This window comes from Equus quagga, chromosome 8 (assembly GCF_021613505.1).
Source record: "Equus quagga isolate Etosha38 chromosome 8, UCLA_HA_Equagga_1.0, whole genome shotgun sequence".
Lineage (NCBI taxonomy): Eukaryota > Metazoa > Chordata > Mammalia > Perissodactyla > Equidae > Equus > Equus quagga.
The window spans coordinates 15,468,865-15,490,884 of record NC_060274.1 but is presented as its reverse complement, the minus strand read 5'-3'; the positions used below and the strand labels follow the sequence as shown (position 1 = coordinate 15,490,884).

The following is a 22,020-nucleotide window of genomic DNA, read 5'->3' as shown; positions in this document are numbered from 1 at the left end:
ACTGATTAGTTCTAGTAGCTTTTTTGTATACGCTATAGGATATTCTACATACAAGATCATGTTGTCTGTGAATAAATTCAGTCTTATTTCTTCTCATAGGAGATTTTAAATCTTGTGGCTACAGATAGAGCCACCCACAAGGGATTGGTGACTTGTCTAGGTGGCAATACACAGGGCTTTCTCCAAGGTCTAGGGTGCCAGAGAGTGGGTGAGCATCCGATTCTTCCAACTATGAGTGTGTAACAGAGGGACAGATGTCAGTCACTTCGTGCAGGGACTTGACCTCACACTGGCCTTGATCCTGGAAGAAAAAACACACCCAGCATACTACAAGTAGCAGAGGGACAGGCTTAGACGGCCTTCTTGGTTCGTGAATATCCTTCTTATGCTTGCACTTGACCTTAGCCATGAATTAGCTGGCTGACTGGTTGTCAAGGTATTCTTCACTCAAGGAGGTGTCCTCAAGATGTAGACTTGTCATCAACAATTTCGTCTTGCATAGTGGGGACAGACACATAAAAAAGGCCACCTCCCAGGTCAAAGACCAGAACATTTCTTTTGACATTAACCTCGCACAGGTCAAGTGGCAGTGGCAGTGGCAGTTGGTTCACTGATGATTCTGAACACAAGGAGATCAGCAGTGGTGGAAGTGCCTTGGTGGCCTGAAGCTGGGAATCTTTAGAGTAACAGTAGTGTGAGGATGATGTCGGTCACAGGGCCGATGAAGTAGGCTTCTAAAGTTTTGCCGCCTTTTTCAAAACCTTTTTCAAAAAGCCTTCAGACTTTTTCAGAGGCTATGGAAAGCAGACTTCTAAGACGCCATGCAAAGATCCCCGCCTCCTGGTGTTCACACTCTGGTGTCATTCCCTCCCCTAGATTGTGGACTGGGCCCACTAACATGTTGCTCATAAAGAGAATACAGCAAAAGCGACGGGAGAGACTGTGACTCGTCTTGCTAACATTCTCTCGCCCTCTCTCGTTCTCTCACTTGCTCACCCTGACAAAGCAAGCTGCCATGTTGTGACAGGCTCTATGGAGAAGCCTATGTGGCAAGGAACGGAGGGAGGCATCTGGCCAAGAGCTCAAGAGAAACTGAGTCTTCAGCCCAACAGCTTGAGAGGAATTGAATCTAGCCAACAACCACATGTGTGAACTAGGAGTAGGAAGGGAATCTTTCCCGGCCAATCCTGGATGTGATTGAAGCCTTGTGAGAGAGCCAGAGGACCCCGTAAGACGCTCCTAGACTCCTGACCAATAAACACTGTACGATGGTAAGCGCTGTTTTCAGTCACTAAGTTTTGGAGCAATTTGTTTCACAGTAATAGTTAACTGAGACAACCTCAGGAGATGGCTCATCTGTATAAAACTTTTAGTGTCTCCCCCTTCTTCATCCCCTGGATCCTCAGCCTGTGTACACTGTCCACAACCATAAAAGGCCAAGGCTTTTCATGCCTAACCAGACAACTGGATTGTCAAATTTGTATCTAGTGAGACATTTAGTATCTGAAACTGTTGATGGAGTCCACTGAAATTTGATTCTTACAGCATCACTGATCATAAACATAACACTTAAGGCAATGTGGAAAATTGGAGGTATTAAAATTAGTTGTAGAGAAAGAGAAAAGACAACCAATAGACACTAAGATCAAGATGAATCACATGTTGGAATTATCTGACAAGGATTTTAATCCATCATAAAAATGCTTCAATAAGCAATCATGAACACACTTGAAACAAATGAAAAAACAGAAAGCCTCAGCAAAGAAATACAAAACATAAAGAAGAACTAAATGGAAATTTTAGAAGTGAAAAATACAATAACCCAAATTTAAAAACTCAGTGATGGGCTCAACAGGAGAAGGAAGGTAATAGAGGAAAGAGTCAGTGAACTTGAAGACTTGAAGAACAAGGGAAATTACCTATTATGAACAATGGGGAGAAAACAGACTAGAACAAAAGTGAACAGAGCCTCAAAGACTTGTGGGAGGACGAGAAAAGATCTGACATCCATGTCACAGAACGATAGCAGATTTCTCATCAGAACCACAGAGCCCAGAAGACAGTGGCCCAGCAATTTTTAGGTGCTGAAAGAAAAGAACTATCAACGCAGAGTCCAATATCTAGTGAAAATATCCTTCAGGAAGGAGGGGGAGCTCTAGACATCCTCATGTGAAAGAAAACTAACAGAACATGTTTCCACAGACTTACCCTAAAAGAACGGCTGAGGAAGGTTTTTGAAACAGAAAGGAAAGGATAAAGAAGAAATCTTGGAACATCATGAAAGAAAAAAGAACAACAGAAAGAATAAAAATATGGATACATACAATAGAATTGCCTTCTCCTCTTGAGTTTTCTAAATTATGTTTGATGGTTGAAGCAAACGTTATAGCACTGACGAAGTTCTCAATGTCTACAGAATGGTTATGACAATTATATTGTACACGCTGGAGGGTAAATGGAGGGAAAGGGTAGTAAGGTTTCTACACTTGATTTAATCTGGTAAAACGTCGAAACCAGGAGAGTTGGAAATATGATGTTATGTATGTATAATGTAATACCTAGAGCAGCCACTAAGTGTCTATGCAGAGATACACTCAGAAAAAGCCCCAATATCAGTAAGTCAAAATGGAATTCCAAAAAATGTTTAAGTAACTCACAGGAAGACAGAGACTGATACAGGCAACAGCTTGGATGAATTTTAAGGGCATTATGCTCATGTAAAGAGCCAATGTTAAGTGACATACTGTACAATTCTATTTATATAACATTCTCAAAATGACAAAATTGTAGAGATGGAGAACAGATTACTCATCACCAGGGGTTAGGGATGGTGGGCGACGGGGGGATGGTGTGACTATAAAAGGGCAGCACAAAGGAGGTCTTTGTGGTGACAGGAATGTTCTGTATCTTGATTGCGTGGTTACATGGAACTACACATGATAAAACGTCACAGAACTATGTGCACACATCGTACTAATGTCCTTTTTGTTTTCTACACCACGTGGTTTACCTCATCATGACCACCTCCACCCACTTTCATCATTATCTTGATACTGATGTCTCTCTTCCCAACTTGAGCTTCCACACTGCCGAAGGCCTGTGTGATAGTTCTAACTGGATGTCTTCTTGCTACTCTACTCTCAACGTATCTTAAATTTGGCTCCTCACCTCCTCCCGTCCCCACTCTCTATGTTTTGCCATCCTTCTGCCCGCCATCCACAGGCAAACATCAGTCATCCTTACTCTCCCCTCTCCCTGGCCTCCCATCACCAAGCACTTGATTCGTCTTAGAGGAGTCTCTCTCAAACTCACTTCTATTCTCACTGTCACCATCACATTCTGGACCCCATGAACTCTTGCTTGAAACTTGATGAGAACTTCCCAATGGACCACTAGGCCTCCAACCTCTCGCCAATCCCATCTAGTTTGTGGAGCAAATATCAGAATATCCTTTGATGCAGTAAGTTGAAATTGTCTGCACACAGAAGTAGAAGAGGAAATCTAGAGATCTGGATAGAATTCAAATAAGATATTGCTCCAAAAGCAGTTTAACACATTTACTTAATTTAAAATTTCTCTCAGCATGGTCATAGAAATTATAGGCAACGTTGTGTCTTTCTCTCTCTGTAAAAGGGCAAAATACTTACCTTAACTCTACGAGCAATGCTGAGGAACTGACAAGTCTTATCATAAAGCTCTTCCAGGTTTTCTCTGTCCCAGTAGAAATCAGGCGTGATCAAGAAGTCTGAACTCAAGTTTATACGGTGTCTAAAAGAAAATTAGAGCTTCTTATTTTTCATCTTGAATTAAAAATCATGGTCTCTATTTTATTTCTTATCTATATGGTGCTTTATGAAAATATTTTTGAATGCTGATTTTTGTAATACTTCTAAGAAATATACAAATAAAAAATCTATAAAAGAATTTCGAAATTTGCAACCAAATTAATTCAATCTTTGTATTAATATTTATGAAGTAGATAGAAAAAACTCATTTTGTTTTCCATTTCTAAGCTTGTTTCTGTTTTCATTAAAGTTTTTTACAATATACATGCACATATATTTTATAGATAGGTAATCACATGGCTCAAAAATAAAAAAGATGAAAAAAGGTAAAAATTGATCACTCTTACTCCTAGTCTTATCCCCATATTTCCCTCTCTCCCACCCCCGATAGGTCACCACTGTTAATTTCCTCTGTAGCCTCCTAGTATTTGTGCAAACACTGGACAAACAACTACACACACACACACACACACATTCTCTCTCTCTCTCACTTAATTTCTACCTTTTTTACATAAGAGGCCTGAGCTTCCTTTTTTTTTCTGCTGAGGAAGATTTGCCCTGAGCTAACATCTGTGCCAATCTTCCTCATCTTTTTGCTTGAGGCAGATTAGCCTTGAGTTAACATCTGTGCCTATCTTGCTCTATTTTGTATGTGGGATGCTGCCACAGCATGGCTGATGAGTGGTATAGCTCTACACCCAGGATCCAAACCTGTGAACCTGGGCTGCCGAAGCGGAGCCCACCAAACTCAACCACTATGCCATGGGACTAGCCCTTCCTGAGTTTACTTTTAAATGAAAATTTAAGCTATAAAAGTAACACTTAAGTAGCTGTTCATTATATATAAAAAAGAAAAATCCTCAGGAAGAATTCAGAAAACAGTGGTAGGCCCTCTTATCCTAACACACAGCTCAAATCCTTCAGGCCCTGCAGACACTTTGCTGTGTCCTTCCAGGTCTTTTTCTGTCCATATGTGTGCGTGCACTCACACGCATGTATACACATGTACATGTATTTGTAGTATGTATACATATGAAGATAAATATGAATATTTATTGTTTATTTACACAAATGGGATCATACCATATGTAATTTGTGACAATTTTTCACCTAATATAACCTGCCATATTTCTATTTCAATTTCTATTCATAGGTTTACCACATTCCTTTTAATAACATATGAGCACTTTTATTTTACAGAGAAAACAGGATAAGAACAGTAAGACTCTATAAAAACTATTCACAAACGTTTTTCACAAAACTGTTCACAAACTATTCACAAACGAAATAAGTATGTTTAGTCCTAACTTCTGAGTTTTGACATTATAATTCACTGTATCAAACTTGCGTTACCACGAGAAGAGGAAAGAAGAATCTGTCTACCCCACTTCTTAGAGCACTCAAGACCTTAGATGTGCTGGGGGATGCTCATCATGAATGGGTTTTTTATTTTTGTTGGTACCCTGAGTTAGGGTCCCTGAGCCAGAGAAAGGCATGGATGATGAAACACTGGAGCACTTCTCTCCAGGCCAAGTCCCTAAGGAGGATGTGGAAAAACAGCTCTCAGGTAAACTATTTACGATGGATTCAAGTAACGCATCCCATTCACCACAAGGAATGAAACACTGAATGGTGATGCCCACTGAAAATAACGCCGAGATTCAGGATGTGCCATTCCATAAATCCTGGGAAAATCACAGGAATAAAATAAACTGAAAACCTTTTCAGATGCTTACTCAAAATGATGCATTATTGTACTTCATCACTGAAGTCACAGTTCCCCCCATTCGAACAACTCTGAAGACGGGAGGCATCTTGAAAATTGATGCTGTCTCACAGGTGGCAGTCGTGACTTAGCTGTCACTGCCTTAAACCATTGATTTCCCTTATGCTTTCCTTTCCACGTCTGCCCAAGAGGGAATGTGAGAGAAATGACATCCAAGTAAGACTAAGAGAGCTATTTCAGTAAGTGCAAAATTAAAATTCTGTGATAAAAAAGCACTGTATCAGAGTGTAGTTGGCAGCATTTTTACTCTCCCGTGGCATCTTACGGTGTCTCAGAGTCAATGAAATATGGTACATAACTTTCCGGCAGCAATTAGGTCTATTGAACATTATAAAGCAGTGATATATTTTTACTGAGAATTCCCATTATCCAAATTCTAGAATATACCTTTCTACCTTCAAAGAACACCTACTACGCTCCCTGAAGTAGGTTTACTGTAGCTTAATTACGATCTCGTTTGCCCATGCAGAATTTCTTCCAGTACATTCCTTCATAGCCCCGTTGCTTCTAATAGATGAGTTCTCCATGCTTATAGTGAATGAAATGAAAATAGTTGCAATTCCCAGAAAGGTACAAACGTTTGCTCTTTAGTACAGAATGATAAGAATGTTTTCTTGGGTTTGTTAAATATATGAAATATTTTATTTACAGAGGAAATTTTACCTTAGGGCAAAGAGTTCACCCATTTTCTGCATAACTTCTTCATGAGAGAGTTTCACTTTCTTCCCAGCTTTTAAAGCCTATTTGGGAGGGAAAAACGATGCATACGTACATACACACATAGGCACATATATCCGATAAGTAACAGGACCATGACGCAAATCCTGAAGCAGCATAATTTTGATCCTATGTAACGTCTGTCTCTTGAACGAGCATCTCCCAGTCACCTCACTCTGAGACTTCAAAATCTTATTAGGTACAAATTTCATATTCCTTTTTTCCATCTCCCTTCCCACTAGCATTTTCTGTTTCTATTATTTAGCATTTCCCACTAGCATCCCTAATCTTTTATTGAAAAAGCAGGGCCTGAGTATATCAGATTATTCTTTTACAGTAAAAACAAAATCAACTACAGTAAACATGATTTTTAATGCCCGTGAAATTTTGAAATAACATTATATGCATTTTTCAAGCCACAATTTTTCTCATAATTTATCAAAAGACTTCTTAATCAAGAAAAGTGGTCATAATCTCCTTCCTCAGGAAACAGTTCACTTTTTTCTTTAATTCAGTTACGTTAAAAATACTGCACCGGGGGTCCCGGCCCGTGGCAGAGTGGTTAAGTTCGCGCGCTCTGCTGCAGGCGGCCCAGTGTTTCATCAGTTCGAATCCTGGGCGCGGACAGGGCACTGCTCATCAAGCCACGCTGAGGCGGCGTCCCACATACCACAACTAGAAGGACCCACAACTAAGAATATACAACTATGTACCGTGGGGCTTTGGGGAGAAAAAGGAAAAAATAAAATCTTAAGAAAAAAAAATACTGCACCGGGGCCGGCCTGGTGGCGCAGCGGTTCGGTTCACACGTTCCGCTTCAGCGTCCTGGGGTTTGCCGGTTTGGGTCCCGGGCGCGGACATGGCACTGCTCGGCAAAAGCCATGCTGTGGCAGGCATCCCACATATAAAGTAGAGGAAGATGGGCATGGATGTTAGCTCAGGGCCAGTCTTCCTCAGAAAAAAGAGAAGGACTGGCAGCAGTTAGCTCAGGGCTAATCTTCCTCAAAAAAAAAAAAAAAAAACCCTGCACCATCAGCACTGTTGCTCTCCACCACCGGCGCTGCCTCCAGCTCACGGAGCTCCAGCCGAAGGAGAAGTGGGGTAAGTGAGGAGGTCCCTATACCATGGCTCGTACAAAGATGACTGCCAGCTTTGTACCGGTGGTAAAGCACAGAGGAAGCAACTGGTTACAGAAGCCGCTCGCAGGAGTGCACCCTCTACTGGAGGGGTGACGAAGCCTCATCGTCACAGGCCTGGTACTGTGGCACTCCGTGAAACGAGACGTCGTCAGAAGCCCGCTGAACTCCTGATTCGCAAACTTCCCTTCCAGCGTCTGGTGCGGGAAATTGCTCAGGACTTCAAAACAGATCTGTGCTTTTAGAGCGCAGCTACTGGTGGTTTGCAGGAGCCGAGTGAGGCCTACCTGGTTGGCCTTTTGAAACCTGTGTGCTATTTGTGTCAAACGTGTAATGATTATGCCAAAAGACATCCAGCTAGCACGCGCATACGTGGAGAACGTGCTTAAGAACCCACTACGATGGGAAACATTTCATTCTTTAAAAAAAAATTCTCTCCTTCCTGTTATTCGTAGTTCTGAATGTTAAATATTTTTTTTCCATGGGGTCAAAAAGTACCTAAGTATATGACTGCAAGTGGAAAAATAGGGGGCAGAAACCAGGTATTGGCTGTTTTTCCATTTTCATTTGTGTGTGAATTTTTAATATAAATACGGGGACATGAAGCATCAATGGCAAGTCAAAATGTTTCAGAGAACAACTTTCAGCAGTTCAACTTTCTATCAATTATAAACAGACCTGTTAAATTTTTCTGCACAATGTGCACATTTGGATTTTTTTTAAAACAAGCAAATTTCTTATTGACGGCAACTCAATGGTGTTTGTAGCATTTCTGTCATACAGTAGATTCCATCCATTCACTATACTTTTCTGAGTTGTCCTACGTGCATGTTTTTAATGTTGTCTGTCTTTTGTGCTCTTCCTGTATGTTTGCTATTAAAAGACATTAAACTAAAAAAAATTAAAAACCCTAAAAACACTCTAAAAAATACTGCACCATCAGAGGAACGTAATTTGAATTTTAAGTTTTAAAAAGTAAAAAAAAAATCAATATGAAGTTTCTTATTTCAACATTTTATATGTAATTGGGGTTTCTTTTTTTGCTTAAATTCAGTGTAGCTTTCCTAGTGTTTATTAACACTTTATTGTACTCCTAACTATACTGTTATAGTGGGAAATTTGTGTTTTTCCCAAATAGAAATCTATACTTGAAAATAAGCATAAAATTGGTATAATTACCTCTGGAATCGACTGAATAGATTCCACAAATTTATCCAGTGATGCTTCCCAAATAGCCAGTTTCACTGGGGAAAAAAATGAACAATGGAACATTTCTTTATCATCATCTTCATGTTTATAAAAATGCATAATTACGCAGTACCTTCACCACCATTTCAACAATAGTTTAAGAAACAAATGTGCCAAAAATTTGAAAGTGAAATTTAAGAAGAGTTATTTAGTATTATAAAGGCCAGCATGAAGTGGAAAAAGACAGAAGAAACCGAGGACACTTCCACGCCCTGCTCCAGACCAAAGCGACATTTGGTAGAACTCGATTTTCTAATATTGCACCTCGGAAACCCAAGTCTCAGGCTCACCCCGGAAGCAGGGCAGCTCTGCAGACGGGGCGGACTTAGGCTTTCCCAGCTTCCCCTTCCACCCCCAGGGCTGTGAGCTGGGCTCGGAAGGCCCTGAAGCCTCCTAGAGCGGTACGGACAAGCCACGCAGCAGCCTAGTGTAGACCAGGGGTGAAAACTTTTCTTAGACAACTTCTACAGTTTTACTCAGGTGCACGGATCTTTCGGAAAAAACTTAGAGCTGCTGTAACTCTCTGGCCCATTCCCGTGAAAAACTTGACAGTGTTTTTCTACACGGAGGCCTGGGCCCAGCCACGGGGTTGGGCTTTCTCTGCCTGGATTAGAGACAACCTGAGACTAGCAATCACGCAGAGAGAAGGGGAGAGAAATCAAAGGTGGTAATAATAAGAATATAAAAAGTATTTTTGGAGAGGGTCAACTTTATCAATACAATTAATAAAGAATGAGTAAGGCAGCACAGATACTATATTTTATACTTTATACTATGAATATTTTTCTTTTGGAGGAAAAAAAAAAAAGGAAAGGAATGCTAAGGCTTTGCTCCGTATTCTGTGAAAACACGCCAAAATCTTTACCAAATACTTGAACTTCCCTCAATGAAAAGAAAACGAGGCAGTACTTTCTCTGCTAAGTAGCAGTAACTCACCTGAAAGGCAGAGAGCGTTTGAGAAAGCAAATTTTTCTAGAATGGCGTCATCTAAGTCTAGCTCTGAATTTAGCCTGATCTCCCCTCGGTGGAGTTTGGACTGCCCCCTGTGAAAAGGAAAAAAAAATGATCTTCTAAATCTTCAAGAGCACTTTAATTTTTTCTTTCGAAAAAGTCACCTTACAATCTTTTCTAGAGGTCATTTTGGCAATTTGAATCAAGTGTCTTATAGAAGTTCTTATACTCTTGATCCAGGTAATTCCACTTCTAGGAGCTGATCCTAAGGAAATCATCAAAGATGCAAAGACTGGTATACAAAAAAATTTTATGGTCAAATGTTTAACAGTAAAAAATGAGGAAAGAAACTAAATGTTCAATAGGAGAAAAGTTCATTTATGGGAATTTCTCACAACAAAAATTAAGCAGCATGTTTTGAAAGGATATTTAATAGAAAGGGAAAATGATCACAATAAATTGCTAAGTGAAAAATTGCTGAATAACAACTATATACACAGTGTAATCTAAAATCTCACCAACATGGTAGGGATGCGGTGGGAGACGGGGGAGCTGTGGAAAGGGAGGGAATTCGAGAAGGCAAATGTCACAAGCAAAGAGGAAAAGTACAGGGTAAACCTTCACAAAAGACGTGAGATGACAAGAGATGGAAAACGGGGTGGACAGGAGGCCGAACGAGAGGGTGGAGAGGCAGAATCGGCTGACACCCTCGGGTGGAGGGAGAAAGAGACGATGGGAAGGAGCAGAGTGGACAAGATGCTTTACGAAGGAGCTCGGGCCTGCACAGAACTCAGGGGGGCAGCAGAGGCCCGGAACCACGGGCAGGACTCAGGTAACCACACGCTGGTAGCGGCCATGCGGGTCTTTGGACGAAAATAAATCACTGATGCTGGGATCCAAGGAGCCGAGGACTTTACTCCTCCACAGACTGCAATGTGTGAGTGTGTGTGAGTGTGAGTGTGTGTGTGTGTCTGTGGTGGGCCGGGGAGAGTGCCTAGTAAGGAACAGTTTGATCTGGAGGCAGAGCACAGCAGGGAAATCCATGGAACCTTAACCAAAGGCTGAGTGCTTCATAAGAAAATTAGTAACTTCCGTTAGCTGTTTGTTGTGTCGCTCAGGTTCACATTCTCACTTTTGAGGGCAAGCGCGATGGGCCCGGGCCCTCACTGACTAGCCAGGAGCCGCTGGGCAAGACACAGCCTCTCCGCACCTCACCTGAGAGCCAGCTCATGGCATTACAGGGTTTCGTCGGGACTGAACGGGACGATGCACGGAAAGCACTTAGAAGGGCATCTGGCACGGTGTGTGCAGGTAACCCTTGCTGGCCACTGTCGCTTAGCTCTCCTCCCATCTGGTCTTTCCACAGCTGGAGTCTCTTCCAAGTTTCCCTAAAGCCCTGCTTCATCGCTTCCTTTCTTACGACAAAGACTTTCTCTTTTTATCGTATCCCACTAGACGGGTAACTCCAGGAGGAAAGGTCGCACGGCCTTCTCTCTCCGCCCTAACATCCTTCTTCACTTTCTCCCTCTGCTGACACAGGAAAATCAGCTGGTATGTTGCTTACCTATTTCTTACCTGAGAACAGTATGTCAGGCCCCCGCTTTTTGCAGGCACCCCCATTTCTACAAGGGTTCTCTTAGATCAGACCCTCACTACACATCCCATTTATACCCAAAATCAGTAGGGAAAAAATGGATTTATTTAAGAGAAAACATTACTAGAATGACGTGATAGGTTCATTCTGATGAAGGCATACAATTTTACTGACTCAAGCTGCCGAGGAAATTTACCATTTTGGGGTTATACCATCTACTTGTTTTAATTTATGGGTAGCCTAAGAAGTTAAAAAAATAATGTTCACTTACTAATATTTATTATATTGTTCAGGCTTTGTATTTGTACCAATAACTTTTTTCTTAAAATTAGTCTCCACAATCATAAATCATTTACCTCTTCTACTGCTTTACCTAGTTATTCCAGCCGTCCTTTTTGTAAATTTGATAAAAAGTGGCTTACTCTGTTTTTATGTAGTTAAGCTCTTCGTTTTCCCAGTGTACCAGGGCGATTTCATAGGGCTGAATTTCATGTTTTTCTAGAACTTGCATCACATGCTTCATCTGGAATAAAAGGAAGACTAATCGGAAATTCTACCTGACTCCCTCAGTAAAGAAGGATGTTACAACAGTGTTACTGCTTATAACACGTCATTACATTTCACGATATCTCTTCTGTTGTTTAGTTTTTAAGGAAAAGGCAAATTCATTGTGATATTAAACTCATCAGGATGACATATTCGTTTTTACATTTGGAAAACACAGATGAGAATAAAGAAGAAAATAAAAACTATCATTATCCCACAATCCAAAAAACCACTAGTAACATTGTGGCTTGTATCCTTCACATCTTTTTAAAAACTGTCTAAGCAACATACTTGTAAAAGTTTAAACAACACGGAGGTAAAGTGACCTTCTCTCTCTGCTCTCCTCAATTCCTAATCCCCAAAGGGAACCATTCAACACGGCGCATAGCCTTCCAGACTTTTTAACATGTGCATATACATTTATTTTCTTTTTTACATGAAATGGGAGCATACTGTGCATATGGACATTTTCAGTGCTGTTCTCCTCAATGGAGCAGCCGCGGTTTGTTTAACCATCCCAAATACCACCCACGGGCGATCGCTTCTACTCGCCACTGCTACAAAGTCGCAATGCACCTGCCTAGGTGTGCGTCTGTGTAGGCTTGTGGGAATATTTCTTTAGGAATTGCTAGAGCAAAAGACACACACACTTATAACTTCGATAAATACTGCTAAACCACCCTTCAAAACAGTTTTTCCAGCTTTGGAACCCAAACATCTGTGAGAGCATGCTTAAAAACACTGGGTATCATCAGCCTTCTACATCTCCACAATCTCAAACTGACAATTTGTGTTACATTTTTCTTATACTTATTGGTCGTTTATATTTCCTTTTCCTCAGGAATCCCCCCACCCCTCCATGTGTGTGGGTGTCTGTGTGTGTGTGTGTGTGTGGCAGGTATTTCCTTTTAGTAAAACTGGGATTGTAGGAGGCATATTTTTCAACCAGCTCCAGGATTACATTGGTTCTATTTTGTAACCTGTTCTTTAAGTTAACTGTATCATACACACAAGCAATTTCCCAGGAATAGGTCTTTTTCCATGATTGTTAAGAGCCGTAGTATACTCTAGCTTATGCATGTATTTACCAAACTTCCTACTATTAGGCATTCTGGTTATTTCTCACTTTTGCTGTTGTAAATAATGCGTTGATGACCATTTCTGTAGGTCGTTCATCGTGCAGAACTGCGATTCTATCCTTTGGATGACTTTCTAGATGTGAAATTGCTGAGTTAAATACAAAGGTTTCATGTGTATTACCAAACTGCTTCTAAAAAGGTTGTTTGAAACATATCCTGACTGGGACACTGAAAAAATTACTCCCTGTGAGTGATAAAGTTCTGCAAAACTGGATCAAAACTAAGACTCTGTGCAGCCGGCTTCCAGTGAACTGGGTGTACATTATTCACTTTGTAGATTATCACGTACGAAATATAATCCCTTCTGTCTGCAGCGTACTAGAATTGTTCTGATTCTTCGCAAATCAGCGTGCGCCCAGAGAATGGAAAAATGTAGGAAACTTACAAGCCAAAATACAATACATTTTAGAAGGTGAAACTGCTAGGATAAATATCACACAATGCAGAGCAAATAAGTTAAGGATTATCTGTTAATTTATCTTCCAATGGCTCAGATTATTGAGTGCTAATTAACAATTTATTCTCAGGACACTAAATTTTTATACTTTCATACTTTATTAATACTTACAGTTTTGTCTTTCACGTTCCAAAACACAGCAGCTCCTTCTCTGATTTGAAAGAATAAAAGAATCAACTAAGTTAAAGGTAAAATACATTCTTGAGGACCATACATAAAGCCATGCTTAGGTAACTTCTAGAACATATCCAGAATGCAATTAAAAAATAGATGATTTATTATTGATTTGACATTACGGTTCCTAGATAGATTTGGTAAAACAAAAGTTACTTTTTGAACTCTTCATAAAACCTGACCTCTCAGAAATGCATGATTTCGCACAAGGTTTGCAGAATAAATAACTATTCTTGTTCAGTCATGCGCTGTATAACAACATTTTGGTCAATGATGGACCACATACACGATGGTGGCCCCACAAAATGAGGACCCTAGAGCCGGGTGTGTAGTAGCTCTACCATCTAGGTCTGTGGACGTCCACTCTGTGATGTTCGCACGAGGAAATCACCTCACAGCACATCTCTCAGAACGTATCCATGTCGTTAAGCGACGCCTGAATCTAATACCATCTAACTTCATGTATCCAGACTGTTTCATACTTGGTTCAGTTCTGATGTACAGAAATCAGAATAAGGAAATTTTTGAGACCTGTCTTAGCTCTCATTAGGCAGATTCTGCTAAAGGAAAAGAATAAAGGCTCATGCTTTTAATAGCTGTGGAACCGAGACTGAGACAGACGAAAGCCTCAGACGGCGGAAGACCCCTGGGAATAACACCCCATCCCCACAACGCTCAGAGCAGAATTACAATGAAGCCCAGCAGACCCTCGAATCCAACTCTGGCTTTGCTAGAAGTTAAGGTCTAAAAACTATAAATGAACTTGTTTTGATTTCTGAAGTCTGACGTGTTGAGCTATTTTAGGGAGTAAATAAAAAAAGGAGTTATGGCTCTGGTTATTGCACCAGAGGAAGGAAAGGTGGAAAGGAAAGAAAGGTAGAAATGTGATGGCCCGTATCATTCTGCAAACACTTCTTAAGCAAAGTGCTTAGTATGTGTGTGGGTCTGTGCTTAGCGTCTGGATGCAAAGATGAGTATGGTCTAGATCCCATCCTCGAGGAACTCTCAATCTAGAAAAGACTGATAGACAGACACCAATTACCACAGAGCGTTACCAGCGCTGTAACAGTGTTATGAAGAAGACACTCGACGTACATCAGAGGGACACAGTTCCTAAAGGATGAGCAGAGCCACCCAAATGAAAAAACGAGAGGAGGCGACAGCAGAGGGAAGACCCTGGGCTCAGGGAGAAGCCTGAGGGAGCAGGGAAACATCTCAGAATACACAGCTACTTGTCTGAATGGCTGTGGATGTTGGCAAGTAGTGGCCAGTCAGTTAGAGAGGTAGGAGGGAGCCGACCCCTGAAGGAACTCTGTGTTGTGACAAGGAGTTTGGTCAAATTCCACAGAATTTTACAAAAGAGAGTGTAGTGATCAGAACCACCTATTGAAAAATTATCCTGCCTACAACAGATGAACAGACTGGTGGTGGCGTTGGGGGACAGACAGGCAGCCCAGGCAGTAAGCTGTAGCGCTAGGCCAGCATAAGTCTCAGGATACGGATTTGAGAGGTATTTAAAGCCACAGCCAGAGTTTTAGTTCAGAGAATCACTTACGGGCAGAGGACAGGTCTTGGGCACCGTGCTCCGTCTAGAGCTGTGCTGTGCTATTAATATGGCGCTCAGAAGCCACGTGTGGGCACTGAGCATCTGAAATACGCCTGGCCCAAAGTGAGAGGCGATGCAAGCGTAAAACACACACCCAGGTTTCAAAGACTTAGTATGAAAAGAAAAATGTAAAATCTCATTAATTACTGATTAAGTATTTAATTCAATTACTAATATTTAATTAACATATAATGGGTTAAATAAAATACACTTAAAATATATATAAAATATACTATTAGGATTAATTTCAGGCAATAGATCATATTATTAGTGTGTTCAAAATTAAATTCATCTTTTTCTTTTAACTTTTAAAAATGTGGCTATTAGAAAACGTATCATTACATATGAGGTTTGCTGTATTTTTACTGGATACAGAGCTGACCTAGAGGACCTCAGAAATCCAAATTGCTCACCTGGGTCAAACGGGACGCTATTCTACTTGGACAAAACGTTGAACTCTTGATTATCTCCAAAGTAACACCAACACGAAGGTGAGCCATCGACAGGAACAAAGCCAGGGCTTCCAATTATCATCAACCACTATGACTAAGTCCACAAAATCTTTCTTCAAGTTTGGATTCTGACAGACGTTCCATGTGCTTCTGTTGTGCCACTTATCAGTCCCACGACTGTGGGTAACTCACTTAATCCCTCTGACCCTCAGTTTCTACAGCCGCAAAATGGGAATAACAGACCTTCTTCAAGTGTTATGAGGATACCAGGAGATTATTATTATTATTTTTTTTGCTTGAGGAAGATTAACCCTGAGCTAACATTCCATGGAATCTTCCTCTATTTCACATGTGGGATGCCTCCACAGCAGGGCTGATGAGTGGAGTGGGTCCGCACCCGGGATCCGATCCTGAGAACCAGGCCGCCAAAGCGAAGTGCGCAGAACTTTAACTACTGGGCCATGGGGCTAGCCCCCTATATGAGATTATTTTAAATGGCTTCTATTATCATTAGCATTCCCCCTCAGCTACTCTGGAGTATTTGGTATTAAAAAAACCTTTAAATAAAAGGAATAACTTTCTGTGAGTCAGGTTCCCAGGTCTGAAGTCTCTGGAAATGTAAAATGGACTAAAACTTTCGCTAAAGAGCTCCAGAAGGAGAACAAAGAAAAGACAGCACAGGTAGCATGAGTCTGCTATGTGGCACTGAAGATGAAAGGAAATAGAAGGCTTCACGTATTTTTAGTGAATGAAAATCCAGATTTACTAATAAAGACAAGCCAGGGGAAGAATATTTACTGCTTTTAGAAATTCTTTATTTTCTAAGAGGATTTAGTAAAGATTCCTAAAACTGACCAACTCTCCTAGATCAAATAAGAATCAATGATAAAGTGATTTAAACCACAAACACATGATGAACTCACTGACTGTCAAGAGCCCCTTTAAAGAGCACCATCACCTGAGCACAAGGCCATCTCCCAGTGGAGTTGCTTTCTTCTCTTACCTGAAGAAGAATATGGTTCCAGGATCACCTTCTTTGGCAGAATTTTCCACACCCATCACCAAAATATTTGCTGCATCTGTGATTTAAAATAAATGAGCAAAAAGCTATGTCCCAAGGTAACACAAGGTTTAAGAGTGACCTACAAAACTTTAATGAAGTACTTATGGTCATTTCTTCCTACGCCATCAAGTGCTCTGTAACACATCCATCTTTTACTATAGTTTCTGAAAGTAGTTAACATACAAAAATGAAAAGACCACAAGAAATTACTTTCACAAAATATTGAACAACCTGTGATACTATTATTAGTGTTAATTTAAACTACTCACTCATACCCATTTTGATTCAGTAATAACTAGTCCAGTTAATAATTACCAAAGTCTTAGTTCTAATACAACTAAGGTTTAAGAATTAAACTTCTTTCTACAAAATTAATTTCAAATAAAATTTGAAGAACCATTAATATATTCTCTTCCTTTAAATACTATTTTATTAATAACATAATTTGAATACTCTCAAACTACTCATTCTGCTGAATTTTAAATTGCGGGAGAATAGAACATACACAGAAACAAAGATACTGACCATTTGAAAACATATCTGATTTCAAAGTTAATCATGAGAACTACCACGGGAGTCATCTGTAACTATTTAAATATTTTAACCTTTTAAATATCATTAAATACATAAATACACAAATATTCATCAGTAAGTAGTTGCTGGGGCTGGCCCCGTGGCTGAGTGGTTAAGTTTGCGTGCTCCGCTGCAGGTGGCCCAGTGTTTCGTTGGTTCGAATCCTGGGCACGGACATGGCACTGCTCATCAGTGTCCCACATGCCACAACTAGAAGGACCCACAACTAAGAATGTACAACTATATACCAGGGGGCTTTGGGGAAAAAAAGGAAAAAAAGGAAACCTTTAAAAAAAAAATAAGTAGTTTCTTTATGTATTAGTTTAATATTTATCATAAGTATATATTGTATAACATAAATTATAAACATATGTTAATATATCAATGAATAAAAACACTAATATTTACATGTAAAAAGTTATATATAATTTCTTAACCCAAAATTAGGATCCTCAAAGCTTCAGAGTTCCTGGTAGGAGGTTCAGAAATGGGGGATTCAGGTAGGCACCAAATCCTAAACTACCTTTTCTGAGTAAACTCTAACTTCCCTAAGTCCTACATCCCATGGAGGGCAAAGTTCACCTATGCAGCCGAGAGCAACACGAATGAAATAGACAAGACCCAGGGCAGTGAGAATGGAAGGAGCAGGCTTCACGTCCGTAATGCACCTGTAATGTAATCGCCCTGCTGACAGCCTTTGGAATCAGCCAAGGACACCCTGGGCACTGTTTTATCTTAGCACCCTGGACATAGCTCTGTTTTCATAAGTCAATTATGTCTGGTTTTGCCATCAAATAGCACAAATTGTTCAGATAACCAAGGCTGAGAAAGCACAATGACATTTCCACTGTTTCTTCCGGGGTCAATGACTCTAGAATTTTCTATCTAGCAGGGAGGTTTTTAACTTGCTATTTTTGCTCCTCCGCAGTAAATTTGTGAATTTCCATCAAAAGGTTCCAAGTTACTTATTTTTTAATGTAAAGCAGGGTATTTTCTCAAGGATCCTTTCTGATACTATCCTACCATCTTTATTTTATTTTATTTTTAGGAAGATTAGCCCTGAGCTAACTGCTGCCAATCCTCCTCTTTTCGCTAAGGAAAACTGGCCCTGAGCTAACATCCATGCCCATCTTCCTCTACTTTATATGTGGGACGCCTACCACAGCATGGCGTGCCAAGCAGTGCCATGTCCGCACCCGGGGTCCGAACCAGCAAACCTTGGGCCACACCTCGGGACACCGAAGTGGAACGTGTGCACTTAACCAATGTGTCACCAGGCCGGCCCCCCATCTTAAGTTTATTTTGATTCTCATTTTTAATATTCATTGTGTTTATCTTTCAACTAATTTTGTTAGTTTCAAAGTACTGGATTGTACTGTTAAATTGTTCTTTAAAGAAAGGTCTTCCCAACATTTCTATCAATTTCATAGTTCTTCAGTAATACCAAAATAAGTTTTTTTTTTTTTGGAGGAAGATTAGCCCTGAACTAACATCTGTGCCCATCTTCCTCTATTTCACATGTGGGACACTTGCCACGGCGTGACTTGAGAAGCAGGTGTAGGTCTGTGCCCAGGATCCAAACCAGCAAACCACAGACCCCTGAAGCAGAGCGTGCAAACTTAACTACTACACCATTGGGCTGGCCCCTAAAATAACTTCTTAATGTGAGAGAAATGAAGTATCATGGTCTTTCATCATCCCAAGTAACAGTGATCCTATAAATAAAGCTCAATAAATTATATTGCTTCTAATCTGGAACTAAGTTAAAAAAAACTAAATGTTTTTTTTATCTTTGTATGTCATTTGTACAGAGATTCTATACCACTTTTATGCTACAATCCTTGTTTCAACAGAAAATGAAACATAAACAAATGCATATTTAAGACAGTATCGTAGGAAAATTATTTTCTAACACATTTTCACATACTTAGCCCCAGGCTCAAGAAGATGTACCTCTAGGCAAGCTTGTCACTTCAACATATCCATGGGAGGCCAGGTCTTGAGAGAGATTTCCAAGATGATACTCATCCGCTGTTGCAAATGCTGTGCAGTGCATCAGGTCCTGTTCCAGCGAGAGGAGCGTGACATGGGTTACCAAGAGGCTGAAGCGTCTGTGAGGGCTGTCAGCTTGCAAAACTCCACTTTGCAAAGCCAGCACTCGAGAGTTTCCTTCAAACGCTTCAAAGGTTCACACAAAGGACATGATAAGGATGTAGAGAAAGAAGTTACACGTATAGGAAGACAGATTTCAGCTCAATCTTGAAAGAACTTTCTCCTGCTAGTCAAAAAAGTGGGACGGGCTATCCTGAAAGGGGAGCCACTCCCCAGCTCTCTCAAGCACAGAATGAACAAAATAGCAAGTCATATGGGCACCCGGATAGTTAGTCCCTCCAACTTTGAGTCCCCGTGGCTCTTTTTCACAGCAACATTGTATTTGATGTCATTTGATCATTTGTTGCTAGCCTTGTACTGGCAGAGGTTTCCTTAAATCTACAAAGGAATTACACATTTTTTACTCTGGTTAACTATCTTTTTTGTAAAGATTGGCACCTGAGCTAACATCTGTTGCCAATCTTTTTTCTTCTTTTTTTCTTCTTCTCACCAAAGCCCCTCAGTCTATAGTTGTATATACTCCAGTTGTGAGTCCTTCTGGTTGTGCTACGTGGGACGCCACCTCAGCATGGCTTGATGAGTAGCACTAGGTCCATGGTCGGGATCTGAACCAGCGAAACCCTGGGCCACAGAAGCAGAGCGTGAACTTAACCACTCAGCCACGGGGCTGGCCAATTCTGGTTAATATTAAACAAAAAGTTCTGTAAATTTGAGCATGTGTCCAAGTGTGGTTAGTGCCTTGGCTCCTGCACCATGAGGCTCATCTGTGTATACACGTATACACTTGTGTTGTGTGTGTCTGGACAGTATACATACGGTAAGCAATATGGCATAGTGCAATGTTTTTGTCAAAATGTACGTCACAAGCCATTAGTGAGTCCTGGTATCAATTCAGTTGGCCCAAATCAGCTTCCTAAAAAAAATTAAATAGAATAAAACAGAAAATATTACAGCGCATTATTTATAGTAAGGGTAAATTTTATTTTATGAAGTTTTGTGTCACTTATATATGCCTATGCACGTATACTGAGTTGCTATATATGTATAATGTAAAACATGTTTCTCACTATGGGATGTGGTCAATAAAGTTTGAAAACTATTGGCATAGGCATTAAGAGTTCAGGCACAGAATCTGAATAACTTAAAAAAAATCAGAATAACAATAATGCCTACTTTATATGGCTGTTGTGAAGTTTAAAGACGTTGATGAATGTCAACTGCTTGGAACCAAGACTGGCACACAAGTTCAACATTTGTTATAGTTATTATTATTGCACATACAGATATGTTTAAACCATCAAAACTTCTGAGAGGTTACATATGAGGAATTTAAAACTATGGACCAAGAACAGTTTAGTGGATACCGGGGAAAGGTGGGGTGGGGGTGGGGGGTGGGCACAAAGGGTGAAGTGGTGCACCTACAACATGACTGACAAACATTAATGTACAATTGAAATTTCACAAGACTGTAACCTATCAATAACTCAATAAAAAAAAATATAAAGAAAAAAACAAAAACAAAAACAAAAAACTTCTGCGAGGTTAAAAAGTTTATCAAGGGGCCGGCCCCATGGCCGAGTGGTTAAGTTCGCATGCTCCGCTTCGGCGGCCCAGGGTTTCGCTGGTTCGATCCTGGGCACGGACATGGCACCGCTCATCAAGCCATGCTGAGGTGGTGTCCCACATGTGACAACTAGAAGGACCCATAACTAAAAATATACAATTATGTACCAGGGGGCTTTGGTGAGAAAAAGGAAAAATAAAATCTTTAAAAGAAAAAAGTTTATCAAGTAGTGCACATCTGAGTTTTCATAATTTTATATTTTGATATGTTCATAATTTTATATTTTAATATCTGTTGATCCGAATTTTAGTGACTCTATTGTCTTTTGATACATATGGCACCTTGGCCCAACACTGGTCAAAGATATTTATGGATCACTAAATCAAAGTTTATTCCTAGGATTTACTCCTCTCACCTCCTAAATTCTTTCCCTGTCTGTTCCACTCCTAGTATGAAACTCAAGAAAAGCAGTATATTGACTCCTTCCTTCCTCCCACTTCTGTTTCCTAACTCCTGGCCCTTTCTCCAGAAACGGCCTAACCTTGCTTTGCCTTTTCCTCAGTTTGTTACACAGTCTAACACGTGATTGGAAAAGTAGCAGAGCAATAAACAGAAGACTTGAGGTCACAACACAAACGGAAAAACTTAAAAGCAATACAGTATCTGCTCATAAGCAAAACCATTTTAATTCAGTTAGAAAACAAAAGTCACACAAAGCTGAAACTGCTGAGCGTGAGGCAGAATGGATGCAGTCCCTTCCTTTGGCAGGCACCTGATACGCTGATTCCCACTGTCACATATGAAGGTGCGAACACATCAATATACGAAAACATACGGGTCCAAATGGCCAAAGTATAGTTATTGGATCACAGGAATCAGTCATGTGCTTAAGGTGGAGAGCTGCTGGCACCATCTGTTCCTTTAAGGCTTCACGCAGTTACAAACAGCTGACAGGAGATGAGAACAAGCTTGCCGAAAGAAGGGAAACCTGTGATGAGGCATCAGGTAAAGCCATAATAGGCAGGGTCCCCTCTGCGAGACCCAGCAAATTTACTGAAGCTTGCTAAGCAAAATCGCAGGACATGAGGCTGCATGTCAGAATGACCTCTGGGAGTAT

General features: G+C 40.5%; 1 protein-coding gene across 2 annotated transcripts in view; it reads right to left on the bottom strand.

Moving 5' to 3' along the window:
* RMND1 (required for meiotic nuclear division 1 homolog) overlaps window positions 1-22,020 on the bottom strand; it is a 42,061-nt gene that overhangs the window by 8,200 nt on the left and 11,841 nt on the right. For both annotated transcript variants that reach the window (XM_046669422.1, XM_046669421.1), the window contains 8 exons: window positions 19,181-19,289; window positions 16,595-16,670; window positions 13,471-13,510; window positions 11,640-11,740; window positions 9,609-9,715; window positions 8,604-8,668; window positions 6,235-6,311; window positions 3,648-3,768 (listed from right to left, as the gene is read on the bottom strand). In XM_046669422.1, the coding sequence (XP_046525378.1) occupies window positions 3,648-3,768; window positions 6,235-6,311; window positions 8,604-8,668; window positions 9,609-9,715; window positions 11,640-11,740; window positions 13,471-13,510; window positions 16,595-16,670; window positions 19,181-19,289 (696 nt within the window). The remainder of the gene's footprint in view (window positions 1-3,647; window positions 3,769-6,234; window positions 6,312-8,603; window positions 8,669-9,608; window positions 9,716-11,639; window positions 11,741-13,470; window positions 13,511-16,594; window positions 16,671-19,180; window positions 19,290-22,020) is intronic.